Here is a 19,714-nt window from a genome sequence, read left to right as displayed (position 1 = left end):
CAGGGCAGCATCCAGGGAAAACTACAGCACCTGAGAGCACCAAATGACGAATTTAAATGCTATTTTTATCATTACATGAAGCCTTTCCTCTAAAGAGCCCAAACTTCTTTACTATGGCTAGCGACGAGGCCCTGCAGCCCCGCACGTGGCGGCTCGGCGTTGTGCTCTGCTAAAGGCACAGATGGCAAAGTTGTTCTGAGTCACGTGCACGAGCAGCTCAGAAAAGACGTTTTTTTCTTTCTCCTCCTCAATATAAATAGGAGCGAATGCATAATTCCTTTGAATCTGATGTTTCCAAAGGGATCTGTGCAAACACACACCTGCATGCTGCATTTCAGACTGGGCTGGGAGCCCTGCTGCAGGCACGGGATGGTGAGGGGCCGCATAGAGCTGGGCAGGAGGAGTCCCTGGATGAAGAAGGAGCAGCAGAGGCACTAAAATTCACTAAAAATCAACGCCCACGGTGAGGATTTATTGCACGCACCCACATGGGGTTAGTGTCTTCTGCCCAGCCCGGAGCACTGGGCTGCTGAGGCGATCGCTTCACAGCCCAGTATTACAGATAACAAAACTGAAGATGCTCCAACTCCTTTCCTTTTTTAATCTTCTTTCTGGTTAGAGCCAATTGCACTGCTTTGCGCTCTTGAATACACCTTTCTGGGCCTTGTCCTGCACTGAGATCCAGCTGAAAGCTCTCCGGGCACTCCTGACATCAAATATTTCCTTTCCTTGCAATCCTGCCCTCGAGTTGCACCAGAGAAAAACTCCTCAGGACCAGCCGGACACGGAGGCTCCTTCCTTGCTCTCCAACAACCTCCTGACGCACTTTGCAGCCTGACCCTTTGCGAAGCTTTTGCCAGGAGGCCCTTGGGAAGCTGCTCCCTGTGGCATGCACGGTCTCAGCCCGCCGTGCCAAGGAAGAGGCCGATGAGCCCCAGCCCTTGATGACACCTCACACAGGATTGCGTTACGAGGAGCAAAGCCCTGGCAGAACCCACCCTGAGACCACCGGGACCCAACTTTCCTCCTTTGGGCTTTGAACAAGGAAACAGAAGCACCCCTTGTGATTTTTTGCCAATTCAGTGCAAGCACCTTGCTGGGCACGTCCAGGCACCACTGCTCCTCTCCTGAAGTTTGTTTTTAGGACATGGATGGGCGATCATGAGCAGTATGTCACAGAAAGGCTTCTCCTCCCCGTCTCCACTCACAAGACCCATTGCTTATGTCACAGCTTGTTGCCACCTGCTGCAGCCTCCCCTAGGCTCCCACCTCAGCATCAGGCTTTCTGTTTCCAACTAAAACACGAAATCCTCAGGATTTGGCCAGCTTCTCCCCCCAGCAAAGCAGGGAAGAGGCGAGCTGCACGTGGCGCGGTGGCCACCCAGCCTTACCTGGCAGCGCAGTGCGGCTGGTAGGAGGACAGCACGCTGAGGAGATGGAGAAGGTGGGAAACGCAGCTATAAGCGAGTCCGAGTAGGAGTTGGGATCGACAAGTGTGAGATCCTGGTGGGACAGAACCATGCGGATCGGGAAGGAGCCAGCGCACGGAGCTGTGAGACCACACCAGCACCCGGCCTCCGGCACCCAGCCTCCAGGGCTCATCACCCTGGGGAGGTTCCTCAGAGCCCGAATGGGCGAGGGGATGCTGGAAGGACGCACTGGGAGTGATTCAGGAGTGATTTGCAGATGGGCTTATCGCCCTACCAGCAGCTGGCAGGATGCGGAGAGCAGCACGGTTCAGCTGGCTTATGGCAACGCAGCATCTGGCTGGGGAACGCCTGCAGAGGAGACCAGAGGGATTTTAGCACAAAGGGAGGAAAACGGCAAAAAATCTGCTCTCAGTTTGCTGCACCGGCCATGCCCTAGGGGCTGGTCCCACGGCTTTCTCTTTGAATCCCCCAGCCTTACCCCTTGTTACTGAGCACAGCCCAGAGCCGCAGACCAGGACCCACCTCGAGTAATTGCAGATTTAAAGTTCATTTTCTTCCCGCGTACATCCTTTAGTTTTGGCGAAGACAGATTTGGACTGAAAATCCCCCTGCTTGGGCACAAGCCAAAGGGTGCGGGGGTTGGGGGGAAGCAGCCTTTATCAAAGTGGGAATATTTGCAAAGCATTTGCGAACGCCAGTAGGTAGCAAAACTCCAACCTAGAAATACCCACGTGGGATACAGAGCACCGGGAAGGGAAGGTGTGCGGTACCCCAGGGCAGCCCCTCACCACTCCTGAGCAGGGCCACGCGCTCCCAGACCCTGCACAATGGTGCCAGGGCAGGATCCGTGCGTGGCAGCACCTGGGGCATTCCCCCTGCTGCTGTAACCAGTGACGTGCACAGCCTCAGCCCCTCTGAAGTCCAGCTGGAAAAGTTGGATCCGCAAAGAGCACGAACACAGCAGGAATTTCGGCCGGGCACTTGGGTTTGCTGATAGGTGTTTCTTTCCCTGCAGGACGATGTGGTATACCTGACATATTTCCTTTGTATTTCTTGGCATGAGAAAAAAAATTAAAATGTAACATGCATGGTCACAGCTGAACTTATTTCTTCTGTCTATATAAGAAAAAAAATAATTAAATTTGAACTAGCCATTGAATTATCGCTTCTCACTCCAAGAGCGAGCAGCTCAGCGGGTATTTGGGTGCAGTGGGTTGCAAATACACACACAAGCAGCTGGCAGCAGACAGCAGCACGTCAGAGAGCAGAAGGGACAGAGCTCAGCCCGGTGCTGCAGGGAGGAGTGGTGCTGAGCTTCTTGGTGAGCACGGCCACCGTGGAGGTGTCTCAGCTCTTCCCCTCCCACAGCCAGGGTTAGGGATTCATTGCGCCCATGCTGCAGCATGGTGAACAGACTGGCGGTCTGTACCCAAACCTCTCAGCCTCTGGTGGGGTCCAGGAAAGCTTTGGGCTGCCTGCCATTTTTGTAGGCAGCGTTATGATAAATACCTTTTCCTTCCCTATCAAGCTGTAGTGTTGGCTGGGGAGGAGGAACACCCCCCCTGCTGGTACTCAAAGCAAGAGAAAGGTGCAAACTAAACATCTGTAAACTGCTGGGCACACAGCTCCGTTACCCTCACGTGCATCTCAGGAAGCAAAGGAACAATAATCAGCCCTGGATCCACCACAGCCCAGGGCTCTGAACTCGGGGTGCCCAGTAAGAGGCCGCTCAGCCCCGCACCCAGGCTCAGCCCCCGCTTCATGCCCCATCCCTTCTTCCACAGCACGCTCTCTACCTCCTACTGGGCCCTGTAGCTTGCAGATAAGTGAACAAATTAACCCTATTTCTTTGGTGTGTCTGTTCCTTTGAAAACTGCAGGCCTAGCTACATCTGCTAGTTCTCACTCCCGACTGCCCCCCTCGCGCTGCACCAGTGCTGATGTTCGGCTTTGTGTAGCAGGGTGAGGATTTCAGCTGCTCGAACTGCTCTCTGGTTTTAGGGATCACCACCCACGAACGCTTAGAGCCAAGCAGCTCCAGCCTTCCCCTCTGCTGCGGCTGATCCTATTTGACACCAAGGTCAGGCTTGGTGCTAAGCAGCCTCCCTTCCTGCCTCTGCTCGCCCAGAAGCTCTGCAAGCTTGAGCCTGGTGCCAGGGAGGTCCAAAGAGCCACCTTTGTCTGCCTTGATCGAGAAGCAACTCAGACAGTTATAAAATTCCGTGTCATTCACTTATTCTTCAGCAAAACCAAGGGCCCCATGCACAAGACTGGACAGTGTCTCCAGTGGGGAGAGCTTTCGAGGAACAGAACCAGTCGGCATCTCAGCACACTGTCTGAGGTTGCTTTAACCCCATCTTTGGCCTTGTCACTTACTGCTTAAGAATTCCAGCATGCAAGAAGGCTGAGCAGGAAAGGAGGATATTTTTGTCCTGGAGGAGGAGAATCTTGCTAGCATAAAAAAAAAAGCAACACGCAGAGAGTGGAGAGATCTCCCTTCAATGGGAGCATCCCCCGAGCATCCTGACCGTGTCACTGAAGCAGCTGGGCAGATGCAAGTTGCAGGCTTCAAAGACTGAGGCTGACAGCCTCTGCTCTGATGTTTCACTAAAGAGCTGGGAGTGCCAAGTGCTTTAGCCTCCTGTTTTATTAATACGCTGCTCTGATGGCTCATGTATAATAGATACACCAAGGAACATCAAGAGGTTTACATCCCATTTCCATGTTGCATATGGTTTCTACTAAACACTATAGGCTCTCCATTCACCTCTTTAAGTTTGTCTTGGCTAATGAATTTGCATGAGTTTGGGGGTTCAAGCAAGGGACAAAAAGTTGGTCACCAATTCTTCATCTGGTTTCCATGACTTTGCTGCACATGGGAGCTACAAATTAAGCACAGGGAAAACGAATTTGCTCTCTCATAACACTGGATGCTGTTGTAGAAAGTGCAGTGAAGGGCTTGGCACATTGCTTGTGGGGTGACCGAGCCAGAGCTCAGGGTGCTGCAGCCACCCCAAAACCAGGCAGGAGCAGTGTGCAACCACGCCAGGCATCTGAGCAGCGCACAAACACATCTGGCTCTGTTAAATCAATCTCATCTGCACAGACACGAGGGGCTTGGAGCTCAAATATGGCCAAAACAGACAGATTGTACCCCAATCTTCTTCCTCACAGAAAGGTAATTAGCTGGAGATGTTAAGATCAAATTAAGATTGCCACTGAGGCAGGCAGAGCCGCACAGCAACGGCTCACTCATCTGCACAAGGCTCTCCACCAGGAGCCTAGCTGACCCCACAGGCACAAGGCAGACATTTCCATCACGTCCCAAGCTCATATTTTTTTAAAATCTGACATGACATATTCTACAAACTTTGTAGAAAGAGCGGTGGTTAGAACGCATATGACTGAGAACAGAAAAAGGCAGCTTGCGCAGCTAAGTACGAACTGCCTCAGCAGATCAGGGCACTGCTCTAAATCGGGACCTTCCCCTTCTGGTGGTTACTGCTGGATGCCTCAGAAGATGAAATCTCCCACCCTGCAAGCTCTAGATTACCTAAAATAGAGTCATGGGGATTTCTCCGTGAGCCAAGCCACCTAGTTTATGTGCTAAAATGTGAAGACTGATGGTCCTCATTGTTTCCAGCTTAGCTGTAAGGTTAGATGCTATTCTTGGTCAAGAGCTGCCAAACGTTGCTGAAGCTTGTTAGGTTGTTTGCTTTAATAGCACACAGCGTGAAACAAAGACGGGAAGTCTTCACAGCAAAATGCCTCCTTCTGCTGAGCTCGCTGCATCTCGCTGCGCCTTGGAGAGGTTTAATAATAGGCTGCTGGTTCTAAAGCATTTTTTTCCAATTATTTGGTCTCAGGTCCAATCCCCTAAAACCCGTATGTTACACTCCTTCCCAGCGAGGATCGATGCAAACCAATCACGTCATCAATTTCATCTGGGCAGCAGAAGGAAAGAGGGCAACTCAACCCCTGCACCCTGACAGGTTCAAAGCAGCTGGGCTAGGGCAGCAGCAAACCATTAAGAGGATGTTGGGAAGACATTTAATCTTTAAAGGATGCTCTATTTAGACCTTGATTTTGTTTTCCACATTGCAACGTGTACAGAGGGTATAAGTTGGAGCTCTAGGAGCTGAACCAGCAGCAGGGGGACACACAGGCTCCCCCCATTCCACTCCCAGTGCTGCCATCAGCACTGTGCCTGCAGAGGGGCCAGGGCTCAGCCCCCGAGCCCAGGAGCATCCTCACCTCGGGCAGGGTGAGGAGCTCACCCCTGGGTGCAGCTGAGCTGTGGTGGGAGCTGCACAGCTCAGGGATGTTCAGCTAGCAAACACACAGCTGCTGCAGGAGGTGGGGATTTTCACAGGCCAAATACATGGACCTGAGTGAAAGGAAAAGACCAAAAACCAGAATCCCCATGGCAGCATCTTTCACATTGCTCCTTTCCTCTCCCACAAGAGCATAGCCCAAGCTGAATATTCCTGGACAAGAGCAGATGAACTTATTCATCCCCCCAGTTCCATTTATTTAACTCTGAGACAGAACAGAGGTTGAAAAGTAATTTACACTCCCTGAAACATCTGGAAACTCAGGGAGAGGTGGCTGCAGATCTCGGCCCTGCTCTCAGGCACAGACCGACCCCGAGGAGCCATCCCTGCCTGCAGAGCCCCGTTTATTTCGGGAGGGCAGACACACCAGTGCCGCCTGGCCTCCGCGGGAGGCTGGTGGCCCTCTGCCTCCTCACAAGCTGCGTTTCTTTATGTAAGCGAGGCGTGCTTTTAGAGGCCTGACTCACAAGCCGCCCCATCTCGGTAATATTTTAGAGTAAATTTAGCACTACTGAGACATGCCTGACCTAGAGGGAACTCCCCTCATGGCCTAAGTGGGGAAATATCCAGGCCTGCCCCGTTCTGTGCCCGACCAGCCAGGCGCCATTCGGCCTCAGGAGGCCGGGCCCAGCCCAGCAGCTCCAGGCCTCTGCCATGGCCCGGCTCCATCACTGGGTCATCACCAGCCTGCAGCAGCAAGAAAGCCCTTTCACAGTCCTGTTCCTTGCTAACGTAGTGAATGTTTGTGTGGCAGCAGCTGGACCCACCCAGGGACACCCCACCGCTGTGTTCACAATGCCTTTTTCCACCTGCAATGTTCCTGGGCACCCTGCAGAGCTCCAAGAAAAGGCTCCCTCAAAAATGTGATGTTTCAGCAGCGTTTCACCCTGAGAGAAGCCAACTCAGCACAGGTCTGCAGCCTGACAGGTCTGTAACAGACTGACGCAGGCACACATGCCAGTAACACCATCAGTTTCCACAATACAGCTGGCAGCTAAATGGGATTTGGGTTTGCAGCCAGCAGCAAGGAGCTACCAGGTTTTCCCATACATCTTTAGAAAGACAAAAGATGAAGAATATTCTCCCACAAACCTTGCACGAGACAGAGGGGTATAGGCAAGGAAGATAAGTAGAGAAACAAAGCATCTGAAGGCACCGGTCTACCTGTTTGCAGCACTGAGGACAGAGCATGCTGTGCTTTTGCACTGAGGTGGGTATCATCCATGAGACTTCAGACAGAGCTCCAGGTGTGGTTTGGATTGATAAGCTTCAAGTATCTCTGGGACAGCCTCTCTGGACTTCAAAGTAAGGATAAATTTTTAGGAGATGAAAATCATGAGACCAAAAATTAATTCATGTGTTTGAAATGTCTACTTGAAGCCAGACACCCAGCAAGGGAGGAGGATCTGAAGGGCAGCAGAGTGGAAAAAGCATCACAAGATGCAAAGACCTGAAAGGACTCAATCAGAAAAGACTTCTTAAAATCACACCACTGGCAGAGGATTCACAGGGCGTGAAAGGGGAAAGACAACAGGAAAATAATACACAATGAGGGAACTGCAAACGCTGCTTCAAAGGCAAAGGGACTGATCACAGCCAGGGCTTTCCGCCTGCTGTACTCGTGCTGCCAGAAGTGGGTTAGCAAAGCCTTGGGGTCCCATTAGGAACAAAGACCAAGGAGGGCGGCAGTGACAGGAAGACATGAAGGAGGAGATGAGCGCCAGCACACAGGCGTGGAAGCCTCAAACAGCTTGCAGAGGGGTGAGATGAAGGCTTTTGTGTTCAACGAGCACATCCCTGACAGTGCAAGCAGTCTCTGTACCTGCAGCCCTCTGTTCTGTATAAAGGAACATTTGGTAAACGTTGAGTTTCGAGCCTTTCAACAGAAAATCTCCAGTCCACACAGCAGCACATATCCTGCGTTCAGCCACACAGATAAAACAAAGCCACTCCCGTCTCTCCTTATGAATTTCTCATGGCATGCTCAGTTCCCTCTCAGCAGGAAATCTGCTCGGGGAATCACTCCAGGACCAAAGGGGCAGAGCAGAGCTGATCCATAATGCACAAAGAGCCCGAGGCTGTCAGGAAGGACAACAGTTTGCAACACAAACAACGGTACTCTGGGAGGTGGATGGTTAAAAATATAAATCTTACGCTTGTGCCACTATGAATTATTGAATGTATGGGGAGTTGGAAAAAAGGATTCAGCTCCATTAATAATTTACTTTCTAATCCAAGTGAAGATGGAATTTTATGCACCACTTATTACCAGCGCCGTTGCTGGAGGAATGAACTGCGCTGACCGCTGTCGGGAGGCAGAGCCGCCTCTCCGTTTGCAAAGCAGTTTCTGAAGTTAGCTCTCCAGCTTGAAACATCCAGCCTAAACCTTCCCTTGGGAAAGGATATGGTCATTCCTGAATATTTAGGAGGCACATTAAGGACACAGAAATTTCTCTTTAAAGCAGCATCACAGGCACAGCACAACAGTGCTGACAGAAAGCTAAGGACCTCTCCTCGCTCCGGCTCTTACGCAGATGGGCAGGTATCACACCACCACCCAGACTTTCTCGTTTGAGAAAATAAATCTGAATGACATTGCAAAACGCAGCAACCAGTTACAGAAACACCAGATACTGATGAGTAGAGGAACCCCTTCCAGTTCTTTGGGCATGCCACCGCCGGTTTGAACACACAGGGATGGAGGCTGTCCGGAGCGCAGCAGTGCTGGGTAATTGCACACTGCAACACAACTTCGTTGTGAGTTCTTACAACTGCTTGGTCTGTGTTCAAAGTACTGGCTTACTTTGGGATGTGTGTTGTGATTAGAGAAGGGGGGAAAAGGTATCAAGGCCCAGAGAAGTGTATTAAAAAAGGAGATGGCGAACACCCCAACACCTTTACAACAATGTCAGTTTTGGTGTGCATTTGGGAATTGATGTCACATACTATGGATATACAGAAAACTTCTAAAAGCTTATTTTTAAAGAAAACCATCCTTGTTTCTTTCTGCCAAAGCACTACAAAGCAACATCACCTTACTACATTCAAACCCTTCCAAAGTGGATGCCTGAAACAGAAGGTGAAAAGGGGGCTCCAAGAACACACAGATAGGAGGAACGGGTTCCACCAAACTGAGTACCTGGGTCAGGGAATGCTCCTACACATCTGGTATTTAGCACAAAACTAGAGAACAAACTCGTGTACATTCAGTGACAATCCCAAACTGGAGAGATGAGTTATCAAATCTTCTCTGCATCTTCACAGAAGGTCGAGTAGGTAAAATCATCATGGGGAAAGAACCAAGCACCTTGCTTAGAATTCTAATTTATTATTAAATTACATATCAAAGCTTTTTAAATATATACAGAGAATGCACAATAGGTGAAAAAAATAATTACAGATACAATAAAACAAGTTTCAAGTAGCTACATGAAAAGAAGAAAAAAAATCAGAAAGTGTAATCAAACTAATTTACAAAAGTCTGCATTGGGATGTTTTGTGAGAAAGTCGTGTGTGGGTTTTGTTATCTTGAGTGTTGATTTCAACTTCTTTCCTCACTCTGTAGCAGACAGACCAACAACCGCTTATATATTCAGGGCTGAAAGCATCACACTGGTTTCAAATATCCAGTCAGCACATCAGATATGGGCACCAAGAGGATTTCACCTGGAATATAGCTCAGTTTTGTCTCACTGTGTTTTTCATTGTAGACTCTTTTTACATTGCTAAATAGGACCACTGCTCTGAAGGACTGCAAAATCTAGTACCGTTATTAGGAGTTTAAGAACTATTTCTTCCTTCAAGAGTGATATAGCTGTTATTTGAAAAAAGAAGGAGAGGTAAAAGTTTTGGGAAAACAAAACAAAACAAAAAAAAACGTAAGAAAAGATCATGCATTAAGTGATCTTGGGAAACAAGCTGCTAGGTTTAGGGAACTAAAACAATCCTGATTGAGTCTCACAACCAGAAGTGGTGGACCAGCCTCCACTCCCTGCGTAGCAGTTTTGGGGGAGCTTCAGGAACACAGTTCCTCTGAGAGCACAGCCCTTGAGGACAAGCAGTTGACAAACTTATCTGAAACTTTCACATCACCTATAAAAACTCCTACTTTCGCTCATTCGTTTTCGACACCCAGTGAGAAACGACTCTTTCTTCTCACAGTGATCTTAAGGCTTTCCAAAAGAAATTGCTTGTAAAGCTACAAACAAAAAAGTCTAGTTGATTAAATTCCTCCTGGATTCATCACACTACAGCACACCGTGATATCCAAAAGCTGATGAACTCAGAATTGATTTAGAAAAATGTGCCTCCCCAAGGAAGGGCAAACTCACCCTAGGAGAAGCACCGCGTTGCTTGGTCCCAGGTCCCTTCTGGGCTGGCGAAGCCCTGCCTCCAGCCTTGCTTGCACACCCTCCAGCGAGAGGCAAGGATAAGCTTCAGCTGTGCTCTGGGTTGTGGCCACCCAAATGCTCAGCACTTGAATGTGCAACACCTGGTGCTGTCCCCATGCCCCCTGTGCTCAAGCAACTGGAGCACAAAGATCAGAGAAACACATACAAAAAAAAAAAAAAAAAAAAAAGCCTAAAAATATTTGTGTCCATTTGGGGGATCAAAAGGATCTCTTGTGTTCTAACGCTTACCCAAGGGGTTGGTGGACAGGTTTAAAGTTGGTGTTTGTGTACTGGCAAGAATAAAGAAGAACTTTAAAAAGGAGAAGGAAACTACGTGCCCTGCAGAAATGTGGATTTACTCACTTCATTTCTATGGCTTACTAACAATTTTCTCAGCACAATTCTGCTTGGATGAGTTTCAAAATTGCAGCTTTGCCAGGAATTGCAGAAATGAGAATTCTTTAAGGACTTTTTCTTCCTTAGAGCAAGAGGAACTATACTGAAGAAAAAACTTAGAGAACATATCTAGCAATAGGAGACGCACAAACCTGTATTTTGGAATTTGAGATTAAATGTACAACCCCGTTTTCCTTTTAACAGTCCCTTGTCCCACCTACAGGTTCATGTTATCAGAGACATTCAGGAGCATTATTCAGGAGAATTAACAAGTCTTTCCCCTTTGGCTATGTGCAAGCACATCACTTCAGAGAGCAATGCAAAATGCCCGCTCACATAGCTAGAGGAGAAGATAATGAATGGGAGATTACAAGATTAATTAAACGTATTTTCCAATGCAAAACCAACATAAATAAAAATCATAGAGGGGTTGTAAATACTGAAACCACTTCCAGTAAAGCTTTATCAGAGATAATTCAGCATATTTCTATTATTTTGTACTAAAATATATCAGTTCCTCCATAACATCTTCATAACATGAAAAATCAATCATGTTTACATATTTATTATAATCTACACATTTTCCATAGCAGCTTTATCACACAATAAGATTAAATATATGCACCAAATAATCAATTAAGTCCAGTAAAAAAGACTGATTTTAAGATTAAGTAAATGAATTTATTTACGATACTGCAGATCTTATACTGCCAACTATATAGCGATCAAATCCTACAAATCCTAAACAGAAGGACAACTGCTGATCAGGATCCTGTGGGGCTGGAATCAAAGAAAAAGCATCAGGGGAAATGAGGTTTGATCTCCCAACACACAGATTCATTAATAAACTTCCTTTACCCATCACGGTTTTCCATAAACCCTTTTAATGAACATTTTATTTCAAACCAGGAACATTCCCAGATCATCCAAATAAATCACCCTTTATTTAAAATACGAGCCCCACCATTTTACATGTATCCATTCCAAATGCTTTCGAATCCCAAATGACAAGATGGCTGATTAGAAGTCCCCGTAGACTTTTTAGCACAAAGTTACTATTCTGCAAATAAACCTCCAAATCCATACAAACATTTTAGGTGCAACAGTGTGGTTTTGCACACTAGACAGGCACAAGTCTCTATTCCCTCCGACAGGTACTTCACAGACACTATAAAAAGCAGTAAAAATATTGCGACTGTCCCACTAGACTCCGTTCCAGAAGAGAACCCGGAGACTACCTGGCATTTGTGGGTAATGGCATATATGAAACCAGTTAGAAGCACTGTAAATTCACTGCGAAAAGAGTTAATCAAGTTCTTAGAAAGAGATTCCAGTGCCTCAGTTTCAATTTAGTGGGTTATGATTTGACAGATGGAAAAAGAGACGTTGAGAGAGCAGAAGAAATCCGTAACTTGTGAATCTGCAATATCAAAGCCATTCCTGACATCGGTTTTGTTTATTGACACAAACACAACAGGGTTCATGTTCCATGTCTGGACAAGAAACAAAAACTTCCCCCCAGATAATGGTAAATGAAACTTGCTTCACCATTCATACATTCAGCTCTTTACTATGAGGAGGCATGTCCCAAACTTTTGCACTTAGATACATTTGCCTCAGCTATAACCATCATAATTTTAATTTCCAATTGACAGTTTAGATTACATCTTACTTACAGTGTAAAAATATTAATGCTATTAGAATAACTTTATGTAAATTACAATATAGGCTTTTCAATCACATCTTTACAAAGACCTTTATGATGTCATCCAGAACCCAAGTATTTGCACCCAAAAGACTGCTTTCAGGTGAACTCACGTTTGGTCACGTTTCAGATGACTGAACACTATGGTAAACAGCTGCTAGGACACTGTGCTCCCTTTTTACAAAAGGGGACTTTTTAGTCCCTTTAAAGCCACAAAAAGAAAAAAAAAAAAAAAACTATAAATGTTCCTCAGAGGGTGGTTTATTCATATTCTGTGCAAAAAGTGAACTGAACAATCCTTTTTTTCTTTGAGGAATTTGCGTGAAGCACAGTTTTCACAGCACAAATAACGCAGAAATAACTAGTATCTCAGCCATGAGTTAAAAAGAATTACAGAACATGTATTTAGTAGTAGAGCAACCTGATGGCTTAAAGCTGCAATATTCTTCTCATAGGGCAAAAGTGTTCAGTACTGTGCTTGGCCTAGCGGGGCAGCAGGCTTCCTGCAGCTTCCACCCCAGGAAAGCCTAACACTTTCTCCACCTACCAGCCAACAACAGACCACCAGCACCACTGAGCACAGCAGCTGTTCTACTGGTTTTGTTAAGAGTCCCATGTTTACTTACCTTGCAGTGAAAAAGGCAATTAAAGAGAAAAAAAAAAAAAATAAGACCATCTAATTTAACCAAAGGAAGATGCACGGCAGGGAAGGAGAAACACTGCAGCTTCAACCCAAAACCAGTGTCACAGTTTACCATCCTAAACTTTAGACATCATGCTGATACTCCCAGCCACAAAGAGCAGGCTGTTCCAAGTCTGTCTCTTCCCCCACTCACTTTTCTTTGACTGGGGGGGGGAGGGATGGTGGTGATGAGTTTAGCAGAGTCCACGAGGGCACATCCATCAATGAAAAGCATAGAGCAGCAGTAGGATGGTACAGATACCAATGACGCCACCCAAGATGAAAGAATCTCGTCGTTTCCGAAGGTTGATCCTTTGAATCAGGCTGTTCACTGCTGGAAACCGATCTTTAGGGAGGCTGAGTCAAGGTCATATCAAAAGCCAGTGTTTTTATTAACAAGCCCCAAATTCTGCATGTGGAAGTCGGCAACATTGCAAGAAATGCAGAACTACTCCCAAGCTGGAGAAAGCAAATGCAATTAAAAACAAAAACTTACAGACAGTTAGCAGGATTTAAACTGTACTACTACTAATCAGACAATCAGAGAAGAGAGGTGACAGAGCAGCTCAGAGTTCACTTTTACATAGAATTTAGTATTTGATCACCTAAATTACCAGTGCTTGATATAACCCTGAATGTGAGGCTTAGCTACTTTTAATAACACTTGAATGAGAATGAAAAAAATAGAGCAACTATATATAACATCTGTGGTATTTAATGAAAGTTAAAAAAAAAAAATGAAACTTAACAGTTACTGGTGAAGGGAACAACCAAAGGCATTTGACAGAGAAAAGCATGCACGTTACATGAATATGCACTATTCCCTGTATAGAACAAAAAACTCCTCCTACTGTGAAATCATAATAATGCAAATCTATCTTTTAATGTACAAAAATACAACAGCGAGCAAGATAATCAGTTTCAGAGTTTCATGTCTTTGGAACCAAGAATCCTTTAAGACCAAAGCTTATTGAATTTTTTTTTGTTGTTGTTCTTGCCAATTGCTAAAAACTGTAATGAAATTTATGGCTCACCAAGATACATCTCTTCAGGATGTAATCTGTCTAATCAGATGACACTAATGCTGCTTGGGCCCTTATGACAGAGAGGAAGGAGTAAGGGGGAGAACGACAACCGTGCATGACTTGACAACCCGGCACATACTTTCAGCCACAAGCACCAAGTATGGAGAGAAACCAAGGAACCAAAATCTTGATGTCTGCAAGACTGTCAGGCCATGAGTACTCGCCTGTAAACCATAACAAGCAGCAATCTATGCCAAGCTTTAGCTCTGGACCATCTTGAAGTCAAAAAAAAAGCAAGGTATTACACTTTTAAGAAGATGTATAGCAGGGAAGGCCATTAAATGCTGTTGCAGATCTCTATGTGAAAATTAAAGATACTGATCTATATACAGTGTTCAAAGTTAAGCAAAGCCAACTTGTTCACCGCATTCATCATTAAGATACTTCACTTAGATTAAGAAAGTGACACTGGGGAAAAAAGCCTATTTGTCACTAGTGCCAAGACCACTGTGGACTATACAGCCTTTAGCATTGCAAAGCATTTTGATCCCTAAATGATGTGCTGAAAAAAATGTTACTATACCTCTTCTTGTGCTCCGGCAGTACATTTTTTTTAAGAAAGGATACTAGCCAAGGTATTCATCTTGCTTTGTATTGACTTCAACATCCCTCTCTGCGAAGTCATATTTTCTTTAGTTGCCATGGCGATGCTGGAGAAAGAAAAGAGTGGATCAAGTCGCTGGTGCTAAGAATAATCTCCAGCTACAACAACAGGAAAGCGAGCAGGGAGCACTCCTTTAGAGAACAATGAATGAGGTGAAGCAATATGAATGAAACAACATTTTTTTCCATTAATCTCTATCTTTTACACTTAAATGATTTCTCTTTTTTTCATATAAGCCATTAACAACTGAAAACACCGATTTCTTGAAAGAGGCAGGCTTTTGGGACATCTCCTCCCCAGCCCCCAACAAAAAGGATGTTCCATTACAAGCACACCGAACGGTAATCTTCCAGCCTAAGGTTTAAGTTCAGAATTTTGTTTTATCAGAAAAGCACCAGGCTTACTTTCACTCCAGAGGGCATATTAACATTCTTTTCTACCATCAAGATAAAATTACTATAGAAGTATTACACAAATAAGAGCTGCTTCACTATTAAAAATCTATTTACAAAGGGAATGTGCTGGTTGAGAGGAGATTGAAGGGCAGTTTGAGAACACAGCTCAGGGAGCTTTACACAAAAGGCTTCTGAACACAGTCACTGGGTCTTTGAAGACCTTTGAACACAATGAAGTGTTGGGGTTTACTTTGTTTGACTCAGGATTAATCCTGTCCTCTCTCCAGGTAAGAGGGCAAAGCCTGGATTCTCCTGTATTCATGTCCCAGCACGCCCAACTTCACTGTTTTCCACAAGCTGGAGTTAACAAAGCTGGTGTATAATTAAATCATATCAAATGATACTTCTTTCATAGCACAGATAAAACACATTTTTGAACTTTGGTCCTAATTAAGTATGTCATGCATGGGAATACCATTTTTCACACTCTGCTTCTTTAATAATACACAGTCCAGTTGTACGTACTTTATCCAAATAAAAGAACACAACACAGGTGAATATAAAATAAAGTTTCCCATTTCGAACTGTGCTCTATTTTATTTAAATAACATATTCACATAAGCATTTTAAACAAATAGTCAGCTGGCTTTTTTTTTTTTAAACATTTCTCTTCAGCCCATAAAACCAACAGCTATGCAATGAAAATCGGAAGGGTATGCTATTACTATATAGCCCCAGGTAGTATTTCACATAGCTACTCTGAATGCAGTAGCTTTGCCTTGACAAACACCCTCATTCACATGAAGAGAAACAATATATAAAAGGTTAGGTTCTGGAGATGCAGTGCTTAAGAAGGAACAGCAGGAGAAATACTGCTCTCCTCAGCTGGCAGCAGTTCAGAGAGAAACAAAGTAGGGCATAAATACAACATTGCCGGATAAAAACTCAAAAAATGACACCTATATTGCTACTGACTATACTTACATGAATAACAATGATTAAAAGAAGTGCTTGGAGAAGTTTCTAAGCCTTAAATATGGAGGGAAAGGGTTCTGGGAGAACAAAGTAAAGTGGAACGACACCACCACGGAGAGAACTGTGAGGAAAGGGAACTAAAGCTGTCATCTCCCAGGAAAATAAATGGACAGGAGAACGCATCGTTTACCAAATACACATATCCAACCTTCAAGAGCATTTTATGCTTGCTCACCCTTGGTTTCTGTACCCAAGCATGGTACAAAAATCAGTTAAAATGATGAAACACCATTTGTTCAGATACTAGTACTAATATACTTCAGCTGACGTGGCATTTTGGTACGTGAGGTAGCAAAGCACCCTCGCCCATCTTGGTGCACCTTCCCAGGTAAATCTGGTAGGAAGAGGCATGCACGCAGACTATTTCTGCACTTATTCAACATAGTATTGGCATTCCTCCCATTTTTGTAACGAAGACCACTTGATGCATTTCATTGCAGGTTTCTCTCTGAACAAATTTCCGAAATGAGCAGCTTTGGACCACCTGACATAGCACTGGCTTTTCTACTAGGACGCTACAGCCAACAACGTAAAAATAGCTGGCAAAACCCAGCAGAGCCAAGCCTAACAATTGTCCCTTCAAACCTGTAGCAAGAAGTCAGCATCACAATTCACAGACATCTTAAGGAAAGAGCCCAGATCAATGAGCCCTAAAGGATTTCTGGAGCTGCAAGCTCATTTGGGCTCCTTTCCATTCAATCCACCCGCTCCATCACAAGCTGCCCCTGACATACTACTGTCAGCCTTCATATCGTGTGCCAGGCAAACGTAAAAAGATTCTCCCCAAAAGTCTGCACTGCAAGGCCTTGTGAACAGAGTAAGACGCATTGACAAGGCAGATTGATCAATTATTTTAAGGTTACATTAGCATTCAGGGGAACTTGAACCTACAGAAGGATCTGGGAGCTTATCATTCATAAAGAGAATAAACAGTTTGAAAACATGCAGGCAAAAAGTTAACATTTCGAATCAGCATCTCTAGGAGAACAGATTTAACATGTTAATAGTGTTTTGAGGTTTTAGATTCATTAAAAAAAAAAAAAAAAAAAAAAAACACAACAAAATGGAAGCTTCTGTGCACAACTAATAAAAACCTGCAGCATTTTGTATTTTTGCATTTTTTGCTTCATACTTCTGAAGTGCTGAATCAACAGAAAGTGAAAATGGAGCTCAGGGCTAACTGGAAGCAACAGGGCTTGCAGCTGCCTCCTTGGTGTTCAGCTGGAGCTTGCCACAATCAGCTAACCACGGCCCTTCATTTGTGCAAAAAGAACCGAAAAAAGCCTGCAAAGCTTCTCCTCTTAAACCATGTAAGTAGTGACACACAGCAAGTTGCATGTGGTTGGTGTTGGGGATACCCCAACTCACCTGACCCATGAATGCAACCGATTTGATTACACAGGCGACCTTTATAGGACAAAGTTTGTCCTTTTTAGGAGAGAATTACAAGAAGAGAAAGTGAAAATTAGGTAACAGAAGGAATAAAAAACAGCATTGCTCACTGCCTCTACCAACAGTGCATGAGAGTTTAATGAACAGCAAGTCAGAGAAGGTGCCAACAGAAATTCTCAACAAAGAATAACAGCTGTAGATCAATACAGAAAAGCAGTCACGATCTAGGGCTGAAAAAAGGGGCTACAAAATTAGAACAGTAAATATACCAAACTGCATCCTATGTGAGAAGATACAGCATTTGACAGATTACATATTTACAACTCAGCATACGGGTCGTTTAGCTTCCTAAAGTAAAAAATAAACTCACAAAAACATTGGATTTGTTATTGAGAAAAGCACTCAGTGAATTTGGAATTATTAGGCACTGAGCTGGAATAAAAGACTTCATCACTGTACACAGGAAAACTTGCTCAGTAACCTGCAGCTTCTTATCTTATGCCTCCACGCTGGCTTGATACTTGTCCAAATGAAATTTTAATACATCATCTCTCAATACACTCCTGAATTAAGCCACGTGTTTTCGTAAGATGCATCCAAAGACTCATTAAGGCATCCATTAATTTACAGAAGTGAAAATACGAGGCGACTGCCAGGATATAAAGTGTTCCTGAGACACCTCCAGCATGCCTTTGGAAATGGTTCTAGCAGATTATGATGGAATACAGGGTTCAAGCTTTAGTATCTGATGAGTGAAACTGTCCATTTCTTATAAAAAGGCATGACAGAACCGTTTAAGTTTATGGATGACAAGGTTGGAACCTTTTTTTTTTCCCCTCTCAGGATTCTGAATATGTTAGCACAACGGGGTAGTTTTACTCATGTGCTTTAAAGAGAAAAAAAAAGTAACGATTGCCATTTTTAAGTTTTACTGTCATATGGCCATTGTGATGTCCACAAACAAGAGGTTGACTGGATGCTAGCTGCCATTCAGAAATCAAAATTCAAGTAGAAAGCACCGTTCTGCATGTATAATTTGATTACTCAGAACATTAACTGGTTTACCTACTAAGCCTTTGTATTTGTGAACCTGAGGCTATTAAATTTAAGCACTACCCAGAGGAAAACACATGACTCTTCAGAGCTAGTCCCCCAACCGGTCTTTGTACAGTCTCGAGTATTTAGGCTTCCTCATATCCTTCAATAAACAGTTTCATTTCCCTTCCCATCCCTAACACATGCTCATTAACTCACTGTTACCATTTGTTTACTGACAAATGCTTTTTTTTTAAATAAAAAAATTAATCATTTTCCCTTCCCAGTATCTGTCCCTTTTAGTTGCTTGACACAGTAACAAGTTATTCCTAGAACAATAATTTTATTTTGTTTGAAACTTCTATTTCACATTTACGACAACAGATTATATCCTTCTTACTGGAATCTATTATCTCTTTCCTACCTGTGGAAGATCCAACTATACTAAATTATTCAGCAGTACACTGAAATAAGGTTTAAAGGCACACTTTTTTTCAACATAATGATGATCCCTTGTTGAGACATTCCTGGAAAGTGATAATGGATTCTGATCCTCCAATTTTCCCAAGCTCCTTTGTTTGGTTCCTTATTTCTTCTTAACTGATGATTACCAGTCACAATACATTTCTGCTAGTCCATGTCACAAGAGTGGAAACATTGCAGAAAATTAAAAACTCCAATTGTAACCCAACTACTTAAAACATAACCCCGTGCCCTGGATTCATGACAGCACGTCCAACGTTAATCTCCATTTACAAATGTAATATGGAAGACAAAGAAAATCATTTTTTATTGTACATCTCGAGCTTTCTGTTTCAGTTTATTCAGCTGATTTAATTTATATCTAAGGGTGGAAACAGACAACTTTTTTCCACTAGTTCACTGTTGTGAACAGTGTGACGAGGCAGACCTGCAGCTTATCTACATGCACAAGAGTGTTTATAATGCATAGACAGGTCTCAAACAAGAAAGAAATGCCAAATTTCTCTTCTTCACATATTTCAGTTTCTCTCCTCTGATCCAAAAACAGTCTGTGTATAAATTCAGACCATCTGCATCAGTGTCAGGTGATTCCAAGATGACCCTGACTTAACAATTCACTTGGAAATAGCATGAACTATTCTCAGCGCGGCACTGGATTGAACTACCAGAGATGGGTGTAAACCAAGTTCCTAAAAACAGATGGTATTCTGCCCTCTAAATTTAATAGTAAAGCGCTGCTCAAATACAG

At 44.3% G+C, this 19,714-nt stretch overlaps 1 protein-coding gene across 2 annotated transcripts in view; it reads right to left on the bottom strand.

The window, feature by feature from the left end:
• Window positions 1-9,156: 9,156 nt before the first annotated feature.
• Window positions 9,157-19,714, bottom strand: part of GOSR1 (golgi SNAP receptor complex member 1) — a 33,523-nt gene continuing 22,965 nt past the window's right edge. For both annotated transcript variants that reach the window (XM_084299466.1, XM_084299467.1), the window contains exons 8-9: window positions 14,590-14,672; window positions 9,157-13,283 (exon numbers count right to left, since the gene is read on the bottom strand). In XM_084299466.1, coding sequence (XP_084155592.1) covers window positions 13,159-13,283; window positions 14,590-14,672 — 208 coding nt within the window. In that variant the 3' untranslated portion in view covers window positions 9,157-13,158. The remainder of the gene's footprint in view (window positions 13,284-14,589; window positions 14,673-19,714) is intronic.

The sequence above is a fragment of the Netta rufina genome, assembly GCF_964035555.1.
Source record: "Netta rufina genome assembly, chromosome: 21".
Taxonomy (NCBI): Eukaryota; Metazoa; Chordata; class Aves; order Anseriformes; family Anatidae; genus Netta; species Netta rufina.
The sequence above is the reverse complement of the archived record's forward strand: the minus strand, read 5'-3'. Positions and strand labels throughout refer to the sequence as shown.